The 17,617-nt window shown below is 40.0% G+C and overlaps 1 protein-coding gene across 1 annotated transcript in view; it reads right to left on the bottom strand.

Annotated features, from left to right (window-relative positions):
• Positions 1–7,307: 7,307 nt before the first annotated feature.
• The window catches only part of FAM171B (family with sequence similarity 171 member B), a 31,194-nt gene continuing 20,884 nt past the window's right edge, over positions 7,308–17,617 (bottom strand). Inside the window, exons 2-8 of the mRNA XM_066322502.1 lie at positions 16,709–16,942; positions 15,916–16,008; positions 15,473–15,628; positions 13,519–13,686; positions 9,857–9,973; positions 9,212–9,335; positions 7,308–8,867 (exon numbers count right to left, since the gene is read on the bottom strand). Of these exons, the coding sequence (XP_066178599.1) occupies positions 7,532–8,867; positions 9,212–9,335; positions 9,857–9,973; positions 13,519–13,686; positions 15,473–15,628; positions 15,916–16,008; positions 16,709–16,942 (2,228 nt within the window). The 3' untranslated portion in view covers positions 7,308–7,531. The remainder of the gene's footprint in view (positions 8,868–9,211; positions 9,336–9,856; positions 9,974–13,518; positions 13,687–15,472; positions 15,629–15,915; positions 16,009–16,708; positions 16,943–17,617) is intronic.

The following is a 17,617-nucleotide window of genomic DNA, read 5'->3' as shown; positions in this document are numbered from 1 at the left end:
GCACTCAGCTTCTCTCCTATAATCACACTGTTAATACTGTCCCTGTAAAACAGTTTAAGACCCTTACAAGGAACAGGACAGATGCATTGATCAGGGAGAAATTGATGAAGAGGATGTTTTCCTGTATGTCAGGAGGTGTTATTAAGGAAAATGTTTCAGTTCTCTTAGTACAAGTTAGGAAGAAAATTTGTTCTCTGACTTGCTACACTTCTAATGATAGAATAAATACACAAGGAAAAATACGTGACAGTCGTTACAGCCCTTTTGCAGTCTGCGAAAATGTTGCAATCTTAGGAGCTAAAATGTGCGTGGAGAGGAAGGAAGAAAAGGGAAGACTATGTAGTATTGCTATGTGATTTTTCTTATTTTTGGAGAGGTAACAGAAATTGGAATTCATTTTCTGTAAATACATCTGTGGTAATCCTCACATTAAATACATATAAAACATTGGGCATATCACCAGGATAAAGTGGAGAAATGGCTCTGCAGTGAAAGGTCCACTTTACAGAGAAAAAACATGCATTTTTTTTCTCATTCTAATAGAATTTAGAAACTAAACAACCTGTGAATGCAACAGAGAAAACAAGACTTAACAGCTACATTGGAAAACTTTGTAATAACTGCAGAGCATTTCCAGCATAGGAAAGCACTACAATAAATATTTTTAAACCAATATTTTGAGGGACTTGGAGTGTATCTTATAACTTGTCATTTATTTCTCTGCCTTATTGTAACTGACTTTGATGCCTAAAATCACAAACCAAACAATATTAAATGATAAAAAGTAGTTACCTTCCATGAAGGTCCTTCAGGTGCAAGCATGGCAAAATGCCCACAATACAGGACTCTCAACAATTTTAAAGGTTGAGCAAATCAGCATACTTAACAGAAATCATGCAATTAGAGGAACAGTTAATTAAGTAACCTCCCCTTTTGGTTCTGCCTCCCTCTGAAGCCCCCAACACATGGCTTCAAAGACATATTTCAGGCATCAATAACTTTTTCAAATCTTCATACTTCAAAGACATATTTCAAAGACTCAAATCTCAGGCATCGATAACTTTTTCTAATTTTTTATTATATTGCATAAGCTGTAACATTTTACAAATCTTAGTTACATTTTCAGCAACAGATACACTGATACTGTAGTAAATAGAGAGTTGAAAAGACACCTCTGACAAAATATAAAAAGGTAGAAATACTTAAAACCAGGATGCCGATATCAAGAATGTTTTACATAAACAATATCCATACTAGAGAGTTTTTGAAAATATTTGCCAAGGTCATGAAGCTTTTGTTGAATGTAAGGCTCCAGGATCCAAGGTGGTGAGCACAGCCAGTGCCATGAGTTTACCTGCCTTGCAACATCCAGAGCCTGGCTTTGCATGAACAACATGCTCTAATGAGCCCTAAAATCTGCCTTTCTACACAGTGACATGTAAAATCAGTACTGTTCTAACATGGATTGAAGTGCAACAAGTGCTTCAAAGGAACTAAATCAATTACCTGGGGAATAAAGTACCAGGATGTTTTGGGGAGGGGGAATACAGGAATGTTCAGTAAGTCCTAAAACTGACTGAAAAAATTCATTTGGTAAAACAGTTTTCAGGCTGAGAGCGCTAGCACAAGAAGAAATGACAGAGTTTTGCCCTGCCAGCCTTAAAAAAACCTGAAGCTTTTTGTTTTTTTCAGAATACCATAAATACTGCCTGTAAAAGAAAACAAAGCTCAGATTCAAATCATTTGAACCGCCTTTCATATAAATTCTTCAATGCAAATGTAGCTGCCTACTGTTAGAAGTGTGGCACAAATTAGTACAAATTACTATCAAAGAATGCTCATCTTTAACTTTGTAGGCATAGTACTATGTTTTCATAATATCACTGAACGTTTTTTTAAAAAATTAAAAAGCAATTAAAAAACGATGCAGGTTAGGCTCCAAATTGAGATACAAATTGGTTCTAGAAAATAAGAATTACGTACCTAGCTCCATACACTTTATGCTGCTACTGGTAATCAAAGTTAGTAGCTGAAAAAAGGACTTTTATCATTATAATAGTGTTTATATATAAACATATATTAACTTCATTTTTGAAGTTAATATCCCAGTCAGTTTCATACCTGTAAGTCCAGTGACTTCAAGATGCTTGCACTTGACATACAAAGTTGAATCAGATCCCGTATGTGCATTTTTAAAAGACACTACTGTTCAGATTGCTAAAGATGTATTTTTAAAATTTCTTTTCAAACATAAAATACAAAATCCGGATTTTACAACAATTACCATCATCATCAACATGCAGAAGTCAGTATTCCAACATAAAACCCACTAAATCTGCCTTTTAAAATATTATAAAACCTACATAATTGTATGAATTTGGGGGGGGCGGGTTGGCTAACAGAAAAAAAACACCATAATGTGCTTTTCAGATAGTCAGGTGTCCCACTGATAAAATAAGTCTGATGAAAGAGAAAGGCACTTCAGCAGGCTGATTTATATCCAGGTTTTCCTAAAGTAAAGTACTAGACAGCAGATGGAGTGCACTGCCTTCTCATTTGCACAGTGTTTGATCAGTAGTGTTGTGAAACTTGGTCACTTTTCAACTAACAAGAATTTATATTGGTGCCCGTTTATTTCATCCTCTTTGGTACAAATTACTGCATAAAAACAAAGGAGGCAATAAACATTTCTAGATCCTGGATTATTTTTGGTGGGTCATCTCTAGCTTTATAGTGGTAAATAATGTCCCTAATCAACACAGAATTTTTACTTTCAGGTTTGTAATACCAGAGTTCTATTTTCTGACCGTGCTATAAAGATTTTTTTTTCTCTTAATCAAAGTGATTTTTAAGTGACTACCCCACCTTTTTTTTTTTTTTTTTTTTTTTTTTTTAATCACCTATAATATCTAGCATTTGCTAACAATCTAAAAATTACTGTCAATTCTCAAGGTAAGCAACCTCCAGATTCAAAGAAGTCAAAAATCTCTGAATGTTTCTCCAGCCTTTCCAGGAGTTGTGTGCCATGAATCCTTGCTAATTCTGGCACCAGCATTTTAACAGTCTGTTAATGCCACAAAGAGCCAACAGGAAAAAAATCTTAAAAAATAAATTCAGTGACTCCTATAAATTCATATGTTGAAATCATATAGACAAATAAAGAAAACCATTAGTTTGACTACCGAAACAAACTTCACTGTGATGTTCTGTCTTGTCCACATGTTACACATCAGGTAGAATTTTTTGTGGAATTAAAATTTTTAGAGCTCAGCACAATCAAACGCCTTTTTTTAATGATCTAAAACCAAAAAGAATTCCAACCTCTAGCAGGCAATACAGGTTTTTTCACTGCATAAATTCCAACATATAGCTGGAATGTGAAGACTGAGGTAATATATTCTGAAATATCCTGTATGATTATAAATTATAATCATAATAATTTTAAGAGCTGGATTTCTGGTCCTTTTTCTTTGATGGCCAGATAGACAGATCTCTGTCAGAGAACGAGAACAATGGAGTGCCAAACTTGTTTCCTTTGAACTCACATAAATAAAGCCATTTACAGTAGTCTGTCTTTTTTGATGATACAAGTAAGTTTGAGAAATTAGGTCTTTTTGGTATATACAATGAAAAATGCATTTAAAAAATCTGAAATTATACTGCAGGTGAACAAAATTTCAAGTAAAGGTATATGAACTTAATATGAATTCCTCAAAACCATTAGCTTGTTAGGGATTTTCTATTATGTTCAACAAAATGTATAATAATCTCTTTTTGAAAAGGGAGCCATCAGAACCAATGCAACTCTGCAAACAGGGCAATGTTGAACTTCAAAAGCAGCTTTCAGAAGAAATGTGAACATATAAATTGACTCCTACTAATCTATACAACAAAGTAAAGGATGAAATTATCAATATCTGGGCCTAGAAAGTCATATAAAAAATCCAGTAGAACAGCACATTTAAAAAAAAAGTTACGTGAAAATGTATTTGGTATTGGACAACAAAATTCCTGTTACCTAGAAAGAGATCCAAAGGCATGCTAATATGACAAGCCATCTTCACATCTGAAATAGATGAATCATAATTAAACCTCTTTCAGGTTCTTTCGGCCAATTTAATTACAGACTTGTTTGCACACTGTAGTGGTTTGCCCCAGGCTAGATCCCATGCACCCACCAAAGCCAGTCTGACCAATCCCTTGCACAAAGTGGACAGAGGACAAAAAATACAATGAAAGGTTCATGAGCTGAGATAAGGACTGGGAGAGATCACTCACTGACTACTGGCACAGGCAAAACAGGCTCACTCACCTTGGGGATATTAACTGAACTTATTACTGACAAAACCAGAGCAGGGTAATGACAAGTAAAATAAATCTCAGAAACACCTTTCCCCAACCCCCTCCTCTTTCCCGGCTCTGCTTCCTCCCTACAGTGACACAGGAATGGGTCAGTTTATCACGCGTGGTTTCTGCTGCTGCTCAGGGACACAAGTCCTTCCCCTGCTCCAGCACAGGGTCCCTCTCACAGAAGGCTTCTCCAACCTGAGACCTTCTGAGGGGCAACACTTCTCCACAAACTGCTCCAACATGGCTCACTCTTCCACAGGGTGCAGTCCTTCAGGCACAGGAAACCTGCTGCAGCAGGCTCTTCTCTCCACAGCTCCTGCCAGGAGCTTGCTGCAGCACAGGTTTCCCAGGGGGTCACAGCCTCTTTCAGGCATCCTCCCCAGGCTGCAGGTGGCTATCTGCACTCTGTGAGTTGCAGAGGACAGTTGCTTCACCGTGTGTATTGGGTTTGGGGGGCCAGGTTTTGATGGGGGGGGGGGGGGGGGGGGGGCGGTCTACAGGGGTGGCTTCTGGGAGAAGATGCCAGAAGCTTTCCCAGTGTCCAGCAGAGCCAATGGCAGCACTCCAGGACAGAGCTGCTACTGACCAAGGCCTGGCCAATCAGAAAAGATGGTAACACCTCTGTGGTAACAGATTTGAGAAGGAAAGAGAGTTATGGTGCAGATGTAATTGTGGCCAGAGAAGAGTGGAGTGAGAAGTGTGAGAGGAACAACTCTGGAGACACCAAGGTCAGTGGCAAAGGAGGGGAGGTGGTGCTCCAAGCACCGGAGCTGAGTCTCCCGTCTGTAATGGTGCTGCCCATGGATAGTGGGTGTGGCTGAGCTGGAGTTCCCACAGCAGCCTTCCCAGCGCTGTGCTTTGGGACCTGGAAGGGTGTTGATAACACCCCAGCAGTGTTTCGGTACTGCTGGGCAGGGCTGGCACAGTAACAGTGCTGACTCAACACTCCCTGCCAATCAGCAGGCTGGGCTGGGCAAGATCCTGGCAGAGGACACAAGGGAGCCAGCTGACTCACATTAACCAAAGGGATATTCCATACCATGCGATGTCAGCTCAGATATAAAGGCTAAGGAAAGGAGGAGGAAGCGGGGGCATTTGTTATTTAGAAGGTTTGCCCTCTGCAGCAACCACTACATGTCTTCAAGCTCTGCTTCCCAGGAGGCAGCCACACATTGCTTGCTGTCAAAAAGTAGAGAACAAAACTATTTTACTTCCTCTTTGTGCACATGGAAACTTTAACTTTTGCCGTAGAAAACTGCTTTATGTCAGTCTAGGAGTTGTTTTCCATCTTCTTTTCTCTCCCCTGTCCAGCTGGGATGGGGGATTGATAGTGCAGCTTGATGGGCACCCAACATCCAGCCAAGGTCAACCCACCACACACACACCTATTTCAAACCTCATTTGCACTTCGATACTTGTGAACTCAAAAGGAACATTTTGTTCATTAAGCAAATGCTCAATTTGGACTGATGCATTGCTGGTACCAACCTGGCTACCTTCCATATTCTTCTAAAAACAGCACCAGACAACTGACAATGCCAACACAACAGACATATTTCACAGTAATATTTCCTGAGTAAATACTCCCCAAAGCCAGCTGCATAGGATCCTTCCCAGCTCTTGAGAGCAGACAACCAAGCACCACTGACATCACAATGCAAATTACAGGCATTGTATGTTTGGGTCTTGGTACAGAACCTTAACCCAAGCTCTAAGGGAAATATTTATAAAGCCTTTTTAGGGTGATTTACAATCAAACTGCCAAAGCCAAAATGCTGGAACTTATTTCACCAGAGAAACAGCCTCAAAGCCACAGAAATAGATTCTGTTTGCTATATGAAGCACATTAAGAGATGTATCTATTTTTCTGTTAGCCAAAGTTAAAATGATAATTTTGACAAGATGAACGTTAAAAATTAAAGAATATTTTGATGGCCTTTCCTTCCTCTATACATATCTTAGTTAAAATTCATGCATTCATGACTTTTGGTAAATTTAACTCTAAGATGAGTCATAAATAGTATTTATATTGCATTTATAGACCAAATTTTGCAATCTGCTGTCTCATGCTCATAAACCCTCCCTCCCAACTTTTAAAGCCTGTTTAACTCCTCTGCAAACCTAGACAAAAGCAGCTCAGGCTGGCAAAATATAGGCACATAAACCTCAAATGATCTCCCATTGTTTTAAACATAAAATAAAAAGCAACGGTGCCAAGCTTTCCTGCTCAGGAAACTATTTCCAAGGCATGATTTGTCTAATCTTGCACACTTCTTCATCGTGGGCCAAACTCTCCCTTGTAAATATGCAAAGATTCAAGGCTTGGAGCACAGCTGGCCCAACAGCATGCAGAAGAGAAGATGTTCACTGACAAAGAAGCCAAAACAAGACACTGGGATCAGGAGTCGCTGCAGCTTCAAATGCCACCAGGACCAGTCCTTTTCTGCTGGACGTGGAGCCAATGTCAGCCTTCAACATCCACAGGCCGCAACAAAGCAGATTTAAACAAAGCAGATGGGCAACATCTTAAAATAGTGGGGGCCATGAACTGCAGCAGCCACACTTGTACACTTCCCCTTCCCCCAGTGTTGTATGGACCTGCACATGGATGGGCACACAGGGAGGGCAGTAATGCCATAGAGCTCTGCTGATAAATCCAGCAGAGCTCATCTGCTGGTGTCCTGGGACCAACACATGAAACATTTCACATTATACAAAGGAGTAGTAACAGATCCCTAGAAAAGTTCACATATAAAATACTGTACAGATGGTCACGATTAGTAACAAGGCTGAGGAATGGCTTTAACTAGGCTACCATTGCATTAGCAACAAGTACAAAAAAAATTAAATCATGTGCCTACACTTCTCACTGTGCATTCCCAAAGGTGTGTCCAAGAATGACAGGCTAAGTAAAATGTGGGCCTTCCGCATACTGCCAGTAAAATTAGGAACTGGGAAAGTTTTATAGTATTTTTATTAACATTTCTCTGTTTTCAAGTCACATGGAATATCAATTGCCCAACTGAAGTTTGGTAACTCAATCTGTACGTTAAAAAAAATGAAACTTTTCTTGATACTAGAAAACAGCATTTGCCTTGTAAACCCAACACTGCAGAATTACAGAAGCAGGCAAGAGGTCAACAACCAGCAGGGAGAGCAACAGCACAAAGCACATTGTGTTTTAATTTATAGGAATAAGCGGCCTCTCCTCTCTTTTCTTCCAGATATTGGTTTTGCTATCTCTTTTCATGAGAGGTGGCCTATCCCTTTTTTTAGCAGAAGGGATCCCAGATTCATGACTTCCTGGTAGAGATTTTTTCCTTAGACCTTCCTCATCATGCTGTTCTAGGACTGGCCCATTCCCTCCTTCCATAATGTGTCTCACAGCCTGGTCCTCTGGAGTGCAAACAGTGGTCCCACTTTCACTGCTACTCAGATCCAGATCTTCCAAGTAAAGAATCTTAGAATGTGGCATACTTTTAATGAAAGTTTTCTCTCTCTCCAGTTTCCTGTTAGGATGATGCTCATTCATGTCCACACCAGAGTCCAGACTGGTATCATTACTCTCAGTTTTTTTGCCCTTTTTCAGATCTATGAAAGAATGCCTCACTTGAGCAATTGGTTTTCCATCCAGGGACACAAACCATGCTCTAGGATGAGGAGATGGTTTTCCTTTAGAGAGTTCCAGCAGCGTTTGTTCTGAAATCCCCTGAAGTTCGGACGAAAACGGCGTCATTACAACTGCTTCATTCAGTGTCCCAGGAACAGAGACAGATTCCAGCAGGCTGTTGGTGTAGCGGCCCCAGTTGGATGCTTGGGAAGATAAGCCCTCTTCCCCATCCAGGGCACTGCTCTCGTCTCTGCAGGCAGAAGGCTGGGGATGAGAGTGCACTGGCATTTTGGGGAGTGTCTGCATGTAAGTGTCACGATTCATGGGCTCCATCATGGGGCCGTACACCAGCTGCCCTTTCCTGGGCAAAGTGGCAGATTTAGCAGGATGCAGTTGTTCTGGGGAGTGGAAAAGATCTGAGGTTTGAAGAATAGCAATAGGCTGGTTGTAAATGTGCATTAGATGCTCTGGGATATGGGAAAGTCCGTACATCTCCTCTTTCAGTGAAAGGTATCTGTTCTGGTCTGGAATGTCCCTAGGAGCCTGGGATATAGTACTGTTACTGTGCTTGGCCTGCTGCAAAAGCCTCACTGCAGCACCAGGCTCCACTAAATGGGCTGAATTTCCTGCCTGACCAATCTGACAGGGTGCCTGATAAGAAGCGTCCTCTGAGTAGATTTTAAATTTGTCTTGTGACTTTCCATCTTCTGTGTCTATGGACAGCCTTCTTTGGGGGCTGTATGAAGAAATCTTCGGCGTATATAACTGTGACTTATCCTCCAGCTTTAAAGACCCTTTGACAGCATTGATGTGATTTATGTGAGTTGTTGATGTTGTCTGGTCTTTTTTTATGACCTCCAGCTTGGTTGTGTTTTTTTCCTTCTTCTGTGTCCGACGACATTTATCCCTATGCAAAAGAGAAGCAAGGTGACTGCAGAGCATGTTAGGAAATACTGGACTGTTGACTACCATAGCTGAAGGTTAGGCTTTGGTTAAGAAGTTGTAGTGTAATTTGACATTACAAACTTAAAATGAAGTTCTGTAACAAGTGCAATTTAAAAGATAAATATTAGGCTACACATTACAGTTTAGCTAAGAAAACAAGTCTTAACTTCTGTTAAGACTTAAGTCCTAACTATTTTACCTATTTATATCTAACTATTTTTATTTATATCTAACTATTTTATCTAGACTATTTTATCAACCTCAAATTCCACTCATAATGAGCTCACTGGAACTTCTTTGGCTTACCTGCAGTAACAAAGAAGAACAGCAAAAAATCCAATGATAATGACAACAGTTCCTCCCAGTATGGCCGTAAGGAACACGGTGTGATAGGCTGTTATGTCCTTGGAAACAGCACTAATAATGGATTCTAAATTATCAAACAAAACCAGATAAGCATTAGTTCTTTACACCAAATGATTCCACTTGATGAGCAGAGCTAATAAACTGAACGGTACTTTTCCAGTGATTTTGTGTTCCAATGGCATTATGTTCATCCCTTCCTTTTCACCTTGCTATTTCAGCAAACTAGAAAATATACAAACAGGTTACAATATAATGACAGGTTCATCTCAAGTACTAAAGCTTTACCATGACATCTACTTCCTTCCAGACAAATTATAGTTGCATTAATTGTCCAAACTTAGAAAAGTGGTCTACATTTTCTACTTAGCACTCTGTCAGAGAGTGCTATCTGGTACTGGAATTAGCCACAGTTTCTCTGATAGATCCCTTCATAGGAATTTACGAAACATGCAAGAAAACCCCTGTAAGGACTCAAACAAAAGTTATCCAAGTGGTGAAGCTGCATGCCACTTCTCCCTCTCTGCTGTTAAATGCAGCAGTCAAATGCACAGCATTCAGCAATGGCTTGGCCAGTTGTTGCCATACCTCTGGTCCCAGGCAGTGGAGCTGCTATCCAGTAGCCCAAGTGCTGAGCAGTGTAAGTCCACACTAACTGACCATCCACTTCCCTGACCATGCCTAGCCCACGGTTTACCCAAGCACCTGGGGGGGAAAAAAGGACACAACATTGTACATGCCATGCAGGATTCTTCTATACCTCAAACCATCAGCTATTAGGCTATTACCAAAATACACAAAGTGACAGGAAAAACTGACACTTCTGACCTAGCCACTGTTTATTGCACAGCCTTAGCTAAACAAGCAAACTTCCTCTCCTGACAATTTCATTGTAAATATCCCTCTGTGGCCATTTACTTTGAAACAAAGCATCAACATTACTTACCAGAAGTAAACTTATTATGATTCATTCTCTATTAATAACTGTCTTTCACAGGTATGCACATAAATAATTTGAAAAAGCCTGTTGTGTGACCTTCAGCATGCATGAAGGCCAAGACTAAAAAAAATAAGGAAGCAGGTAACTGATGCAAAAAACCACAAGTTTAACATCAGCTAGCAGAACTTAGTGGGAAAACATTTTAATCTTATTAAGTGCAATAGGATAAACAATGTTTGTCTTGAATGTTGCTCCCCTCCTCCCTGCCCCGAGGCTGTAACAGTTCACTTAGCCCAAGGAAGTGCTATTGTTAGGGCACAGATTCCACACCATCTGTTTGGCAAGGCAAAGGAAAGGTATTATGGCATATCAGCTTCTACAATTAATAAAGCATTCATTAGGAGACAGAGAATTATACTTAGCTCACTTAAAGACATTTATTGAGGGCCGTTTGTGAAATTCTAAGGACAGAAAACAGCCTCATGTAACCAACTTTATGTATTCAACCTGCAAATACTGAGAGATAGAGAGAACCATCAGCTTTTTTAAAACACCAATAATCCAAGTATGAAAACACTGTAAGTCCTGTAAGCTGGAGCTTATATGAATTTCAATTTGATTTTCTTCCAGGACCCTTCTTTCAGCAAAGAAAAAGTATCTGCCAGCCAGGAGGTAAAGATGAGCATGGACACCTGCCACAGATGCTCACATGCACAGGCACACACAGAGAAAATATCATTTAGCAGCAGCACATGCAGCCTTCTCCTGGTGCTTGTGATGGCTGCAGAGGGAAAAGGCAGCAGCAACCACCTAGAGCTCTGAAAGTGCTTTCTCAGCCACCTGAGAAACCTCGTCCAGAGTCAGGAGTAATACCAGCAAATTTTGTATAAAAGGCAAAAATAATTTCTAGATCTCCAGAAGTTCTATCTTGACTGAAAAAATCCATATGAAGCTATACAGTGTTTGCTGTCCTTTTCAGCAAATTACATCTTCTCCCAATATACTCCACAGAAAATACTTGGTATTAAGAAAAAATATTAAAATGTGATTCATGAGTAAGCCCATTTTCTCTATGGTTTACTGCCATTCAAGCAGAAGGATATAATTCCCAATTTAATGCTGAATGCAAGCTTTCTGGGTTTTGTAATTCTATTAAAATCCACAAGGTACTTTTAGCACTAATACAGCAAAGTATTTCATAAGAAGGAAGCCACACTCAATATAGAGGAACAAATTCTGCATTTACAGCAGCTAGAGTACAATTACCAAAGCTCACTTTCCAGGAACAGTCTCAGTACTACTGCACTTGGAGTAAACCTTGGGAACACTGCACAGGCAGACCTGTGAAAGCAGTTTCTATCTTCTTCCTGCTGCATTTGGGTCAGCCCACACCACATCACACACAGACCTGTTCCCTTGCCGCTATCAATGCTGACATGGGAGCTCTGATTACTGTCATCACACATAACCCAAGGACTTCAGAGTTAAAAATCGTGTCAGTATCTTGCTGGGGACACCCTGGATGCAACATCTTGGAGGCCAGAGGCTCATTACGCAGTGCAGCAGGAGCTCTGCATTCAGCTCAGATGGGGGCCTGCTGCTCCTGATGGAAGCTCTGGAATGCCTGCTGCAGAGCTGAGGTGTTCAGCTGCCCTCAGTCACCAGAACCTTGGCTAAAACATGCCTTGCTATCACTCAGTTACCTTGAGAAAAAGTCATTTGACATGTGCCAGATCAAAGGTAAAAAAATAAAAGGAACATGCTTAAGAATAAACATCCAGAAAGCAAATACAGTTGTAAATTTTTACTGTTAGAGAGGAAGAAATGGGAGAAAAAAAATACAAGTTTAGTTATGCTCCAAAAGTTGGTGTCCTTTTTTGCCATCCTCCTTTCCCCCTCCTGAGCAAGCTGAAGTGAACAATACAGCTCCCAGAGCATCCATGACAAACAACTTGCCTTTATGGCATTTCTGTGCAGTTCCTCCCATTGGAGAGGAAAAAACAACTGGTTTTATTGGGGTCAGGATCAGCATGCCACGCTCCTGGGTTCTGTTTTACTCCCAAGTCCAACATGCCTAGGTAGGGATGCTGAGCAGGACCCTCAACACTCACATAAACACCTTACACTGGTTTATATTCTAACCTGATCCTGTGCTGCTCCAGTTCTGTCAACTCCTTGTTTTAACAACAATGTTGACTTTGCTTTGTTTAGGGAGGTAAAACAGCTCAGCACAGGATGAGCACAGGAGCTGGCAAAAGTGGCTGTGGCAGTAAGAAATTCAAACCCTGGGTGGTATTATACCACCTCAGATTAAAACCCTTTCTTTGAAGAAAAATGCTCTTTCCACCAATTACCCCTCTAAAGTCTTCTAGATGTATGGACAGACTTAATCTTCTATGCCAAAACCTTTCCTATTTATTTTCCCAACAAAACAGCCTAGCCAGATTTTATTAGCATGTCCTTAATTTAAGTCCATATTCTTCAGGTTGTCTTTTTTTCATTAAGGTAATCAGTTTCTTGAGCATGTAAACAAGGCTTTGTCAGAGCTGGTGTCCCTCTCCTGTACTTCCAACCCCTGCACAAAAGATTTTTGCCTTGATAAAGGAGCAATATGTGACCTCCTCACCCACTTGCACATTTCAAGCTGAAGTCAGAGGGGCAACGTAGGACAATCAAGACACTAATGCACCCACACCTAATACAGGTCATCTAAATGGGTTATGTGGATGTAGCTCATTACTCACTCTTGACTAAAATTAGATGTGAAGGGATGACAAAAGGTTTAGAATGACTAATCCCCAGCCTCTTCTTTGCGTACTGGAAGAACTATGTTGTTCCCTTGGATAACTCTTATTTCCCCTTCATTTCACTTTCTGAATTGTTTTTGTTAACTGAAGCAGTTCGAGTTCTAGCTACAAAGGATCTTTAGAGCTACACTCCAGGAAGCAAAGCATTCAAACCTTCAGTTCTGGTTTGCTTTCTTTTAAGAAGGAATTCACAAAACTACTGGGCTTGAAATTTAAAATCACCTAAAATGTATGTTCTGTGAACACTCAGCCTCCCATGAAAATAAAAATCCAGTACACTAAATGCAGGCAAGAGAAATGCAAATTTACCAAATTAGGAACTTTTCCAAGGCTTTTTGAACTAATGAAACAATACCTTTGAACAATTCAAGCTAGCCCATTAAAAAATGACCATCTATTGACCATCATGTCACGGAATAGTGACATCACTGTTTCAAGACCCACAGTGCCATGTGCCCAAACCTACAGGCATGTGCTAGAAGGCAAAATAACAACCTACTTACCAATTTTCATATCAAATGTCCAGGCAGGTACAGCATCTCCTGATTTTACAGTAGTTGTGGTGAGAGGAAGTGTAACCTGAATGGGACCATTTACGTTCAGTTCCTTCCCAGCCAAAAGAACATTTACACATATGGCAGCAAGAGGAGTTAATTCCATGCTTTTGAAACCTGAAGGCAAGAAATGTCATGTAATTCTCCATTCACAGTTTATTTAAAAAGAAATAAATTAAGAATTAAGCTACTACAGGCAAGTCCTCATCCACATCCAGCTACACAGTAAGCTGTTACCAATCTGGTCAAATAAAAACTAACATTACTTTTCTTCTGAACTTTTAACAACTGACGATTAAAACAAAACACAGCCATTTCTATACCAATGCTATGAGAGAAATAGATTTGTAACATCCAGGTTCTATGCCGACCATGGAACTAAGAAAGAGGCAAAACTTGTTTTGGGGTAGGGGAGGAAGGGTTTTTCTCCTCAGATAACCAGATTACAAAACACCTAACTGCTGTGATATACAGATCATACAAGAATTTTGGTGTAATCACAATGTGCATAACATTGAATGAAACTGAAAGCATATGGAACCTCTCCTGTAAAGATTAATTTCCTAATTTGGCAGCCAGAATTAACTGAATAGTTAATCATGAGGCTTGTCAAAGCAGTCAGAGGAAATGTTGCATTTACAAAGCAGCCTGAAAGTTTCTTTCCTTTGTTTTCCTTTCACCAGTTTGCAAATGCTCCAGAATGCCCGGTATGACAGCATGGTGAGAGAAGCTGAAACAGAATTACTAAGTAGCAGAATAATGTTAAATCTATGCAGGCTGTTAGAAGCTGCTTGTGAGAGAACTCCTGGCACATCAGATATCAATTAGCTTCCACCTGCCCTAAAAGGAAGTCTATTCCTTTAGGGGTATATGAATAATTTAAAACACATGCCAGACAGATTGAAGGGAAAACTCAGAGAGGATAAACACTGCTTATTCTCCTAGGCTTCTTTCCTTCTGCCTTCCATTTAAAGAGGTGAAATACAGATAAGAAAGATTTTAAAATATCTATGTCAAAATATCCATATATATGCTGCCTTTAAAGGAATGAAAATTAAAGAATAGAGTATGATGAATTTAAATAAGCCATGTAGTGCCCTCTTCCTGCACCACAATGAATTTAAGAGCCTTGTGGCTTCAGATCCACTGGGAATAGAAAGAAAAGAACAAAAGAAAGATGGAACTGCACACAGTACAGCCTACTGAAGATTACTGTACTTATGCAAATTAAAATGCCATCTGATAGAGTGACAAATGCTTAAAAAAATCCGATGGTATAAGAGTTATGACTCATGAACCCACTTAGTGCCTCTCCAGTGGAACAGATGCACAGGAAACATTTTTACAAACTGTGCTCTGTACACACAGGGACCACTTGGTCCCCACCTTGCCCACACTGCCTGACTGTGAGCCCTGCGGGGGGTTCCACGCAGTCCCTGTGCTGGCTCTACCACCCTAGAACCAATCACTGCAGTGAAAATGCAGAAACTCCACAGCTGAAGTCAATTGCTGCTGTTCCACTGATTTCTTCAGGTTCACTTACATTACACTCTGGCTATAATTACATTTTTAAGGTGCTTACTAAACCAATTCCACAGTCTTATGAAATCCTGAGCATACACACATATGCAGATATATAAATGTAAAAAGCAGACTCTGAAGTTGTATTTCAGTGCAGCAAGCTATGTTCTCATACTGCATGGACCAAAATAATCAGTACCACTAATTACTCCCCTGATGTGTTTATAGCTTACTCCTGTGGAACAAAGCTTTCTGAGCTAATACAGTGGAAGCAGGTTCAGGCCCTCTTAAATGAAGCATATGTTTTTCTGAAACACTGTGCACTCATATGCAATATTATAATCTTTCTTTATAAGTTTATAGAACCATCAAATTCACATACCTGATTTATTTAGAATAATTCCTGTTGTATAGAGAAAGCTGTCCACTCTCAAAAACTGCTCTGGCACTGTCAGGTAGGCTGTAACATTTGCAATGTGATTTGCTGGAAGCTTTATTAAAGGTTTTGGAAATTGAACACTCGGTTGAGATTTGGCATCTGTAAAAGAGTAATATTTTGCCTTAGCCTCAGTAAAACAGACAAACAGGGTTTTTATTGCCCTTCAGAAATCCATAACAACCTGTTTTCACCCATTTTCTCCCTGATTTGTGTATTTCCAGTCTAGCACTTGTCACAGCCCCTTGTACAGCTACATAATTAACAGAAAATCTGGCTTTAAGTAGATAGGTATTATATGAGAATGAGATGATGCCTAATTTTTTTCCATGTGGGTACAGATGGCTATCACAAAGTGGTTAGTTACAGTCTACATACACAGAACTTACCAGACAGTTTTCCAGTAATTAGGACAGTATCTTCAAACAGCCATATATTAGCTTGACTTTGTGGGAATAATGAGAGCGTCACGGATGAGTATACTGTGGAAAGTGATAATATCTGTTACACTGTGCAACCAAGAAAAATCCCCCAAGGCCTCCAAATCTAAAGAACTATTGAACAGAGCAGTTAATAAACCAGAGAGCATATGAAGAGTAAATAAATTACTCCTGTTATCCAGAGCAGCAATTTTAGTGTTTGGGCAGAAAGACCTCTGTTGAATGTTTGCTACTGTTTTATACCTTCTATGGATAAACAAATGACTAGAATTCTTAAAAGTCTCTTTTTAAAGAAAAAATCATGTGCCTTTTCAAGAGCATGCAGTAGTTAAACAAGAAAACCTGTGAGGAAACACTGTTGAAGCAGAGCTGTAACATGTTATACCTGTCTCAGAGGAGAAAAAGCATTGGCACTCCAAGAATCACTCAGGTCAACAGGATTTTTGTCAGAACACATTAACAGCTCTCTGCTAACTCTAGGAAAAAAATTCTAAGAATTCACTGTGTGTCACAACATAACCCACTTAGATCTACAAAGGGCTGTTTTCTGGTTTAGAGCAATCAGAATTTTGACAAGTTTAACGGACCGTTCACCCTTAGATCTGCATTGACAGGCACCACCTCCCTTGACTGACTCCACTAAGTTGTGTTCAGCTGACAGCAACTACCCAGACAGCTTAGGAGAGACATTTAATTACTGCCAGATCCAGTTTAATAATAGGGCTGTAAGACGCTTACGCACTTGGCATTCTCGCAGTCTTCCAAGGCAAAGGTGTCAGCAGGTAGCCATCCTTGTATGAGACTATAGTTAAGCTTAATCCTAATTTGTAGGGGACTTTGATTAACACTGCTCCATTATTGCCAGTAAGAGTGGAATTTGTCAGGGTGTAGTTAACAAACACCTCTACCACGGCTTGTTGCAGGTACTGGTGACTGATGATGTCATTGACTTGAACTTTCAGCATGAAAACAGATCCTGTTGACAAAAAGAAAAACAGGAGGTCATGGTGATACATCACAGCTAAGCACCACCGTTTTGTAAAGAAGTCCTGGAGTTCAGGTCTTTGCATCCAGTGCACAGTGGATCTCTATCTCTGGCCAAAGGCAGGGTAGCCATGCAATTATATACCCCAGAAAAAGGGCAAACAAAGACCCTTAAGACGGGGCTGAAGGGTGTCAAAAAGTGTTTATCAAACTCAGAAAACGTAATAACTAACCAGTTAAAACACCCAAACAAGCCAACCCATCCAAAACCAAATTACAAAGCAATCTTCCCCTTTTTGTTTAAGCTTGCAGAATGCATCTGTGACAAGGTGAGACTTAGTGTGCTCTGCGATATCACACTGATAATACAGATGGTCTTGTTATCCAGCCCTTGGCTTGGGACACACATTTCAACACGCACCTTGAGTTTGTAAGGGCAGAGAACCTGATGTCGACAAACAGTGGTTCTGCATACCTTTATATTTGCATTTAAATATACCTTTATATTTAATTATATCCTATTTTATATAAATATACCTTTATATTTACATGTGTAACATTATTATAAAGCAACCAAATTCATCCAGCCACTGTTTTAAGCTACCATCTCCCACCAGACTTGCACTGGGCTACTTTTCACCTTCCTACATTGCAACTTCTAAACAGT

This window comes from Sylvia atricapilla, chromosome 7, assembly GCF_009819655.1.
Source record: "Sylvia atricapilla isolate bSylAtr1 chromosome 7, bSylAtr1.pri, whole genome shotgun sequence".
NCBI lineage: Eukaryota > Metazoa > Chordata > Aves > Passeriformes > Sylviidae > Sylvia > Sylvia atricapilla.
This window is presented reverse-complemented; position numbering and strand designations above follow the sequence as displayed.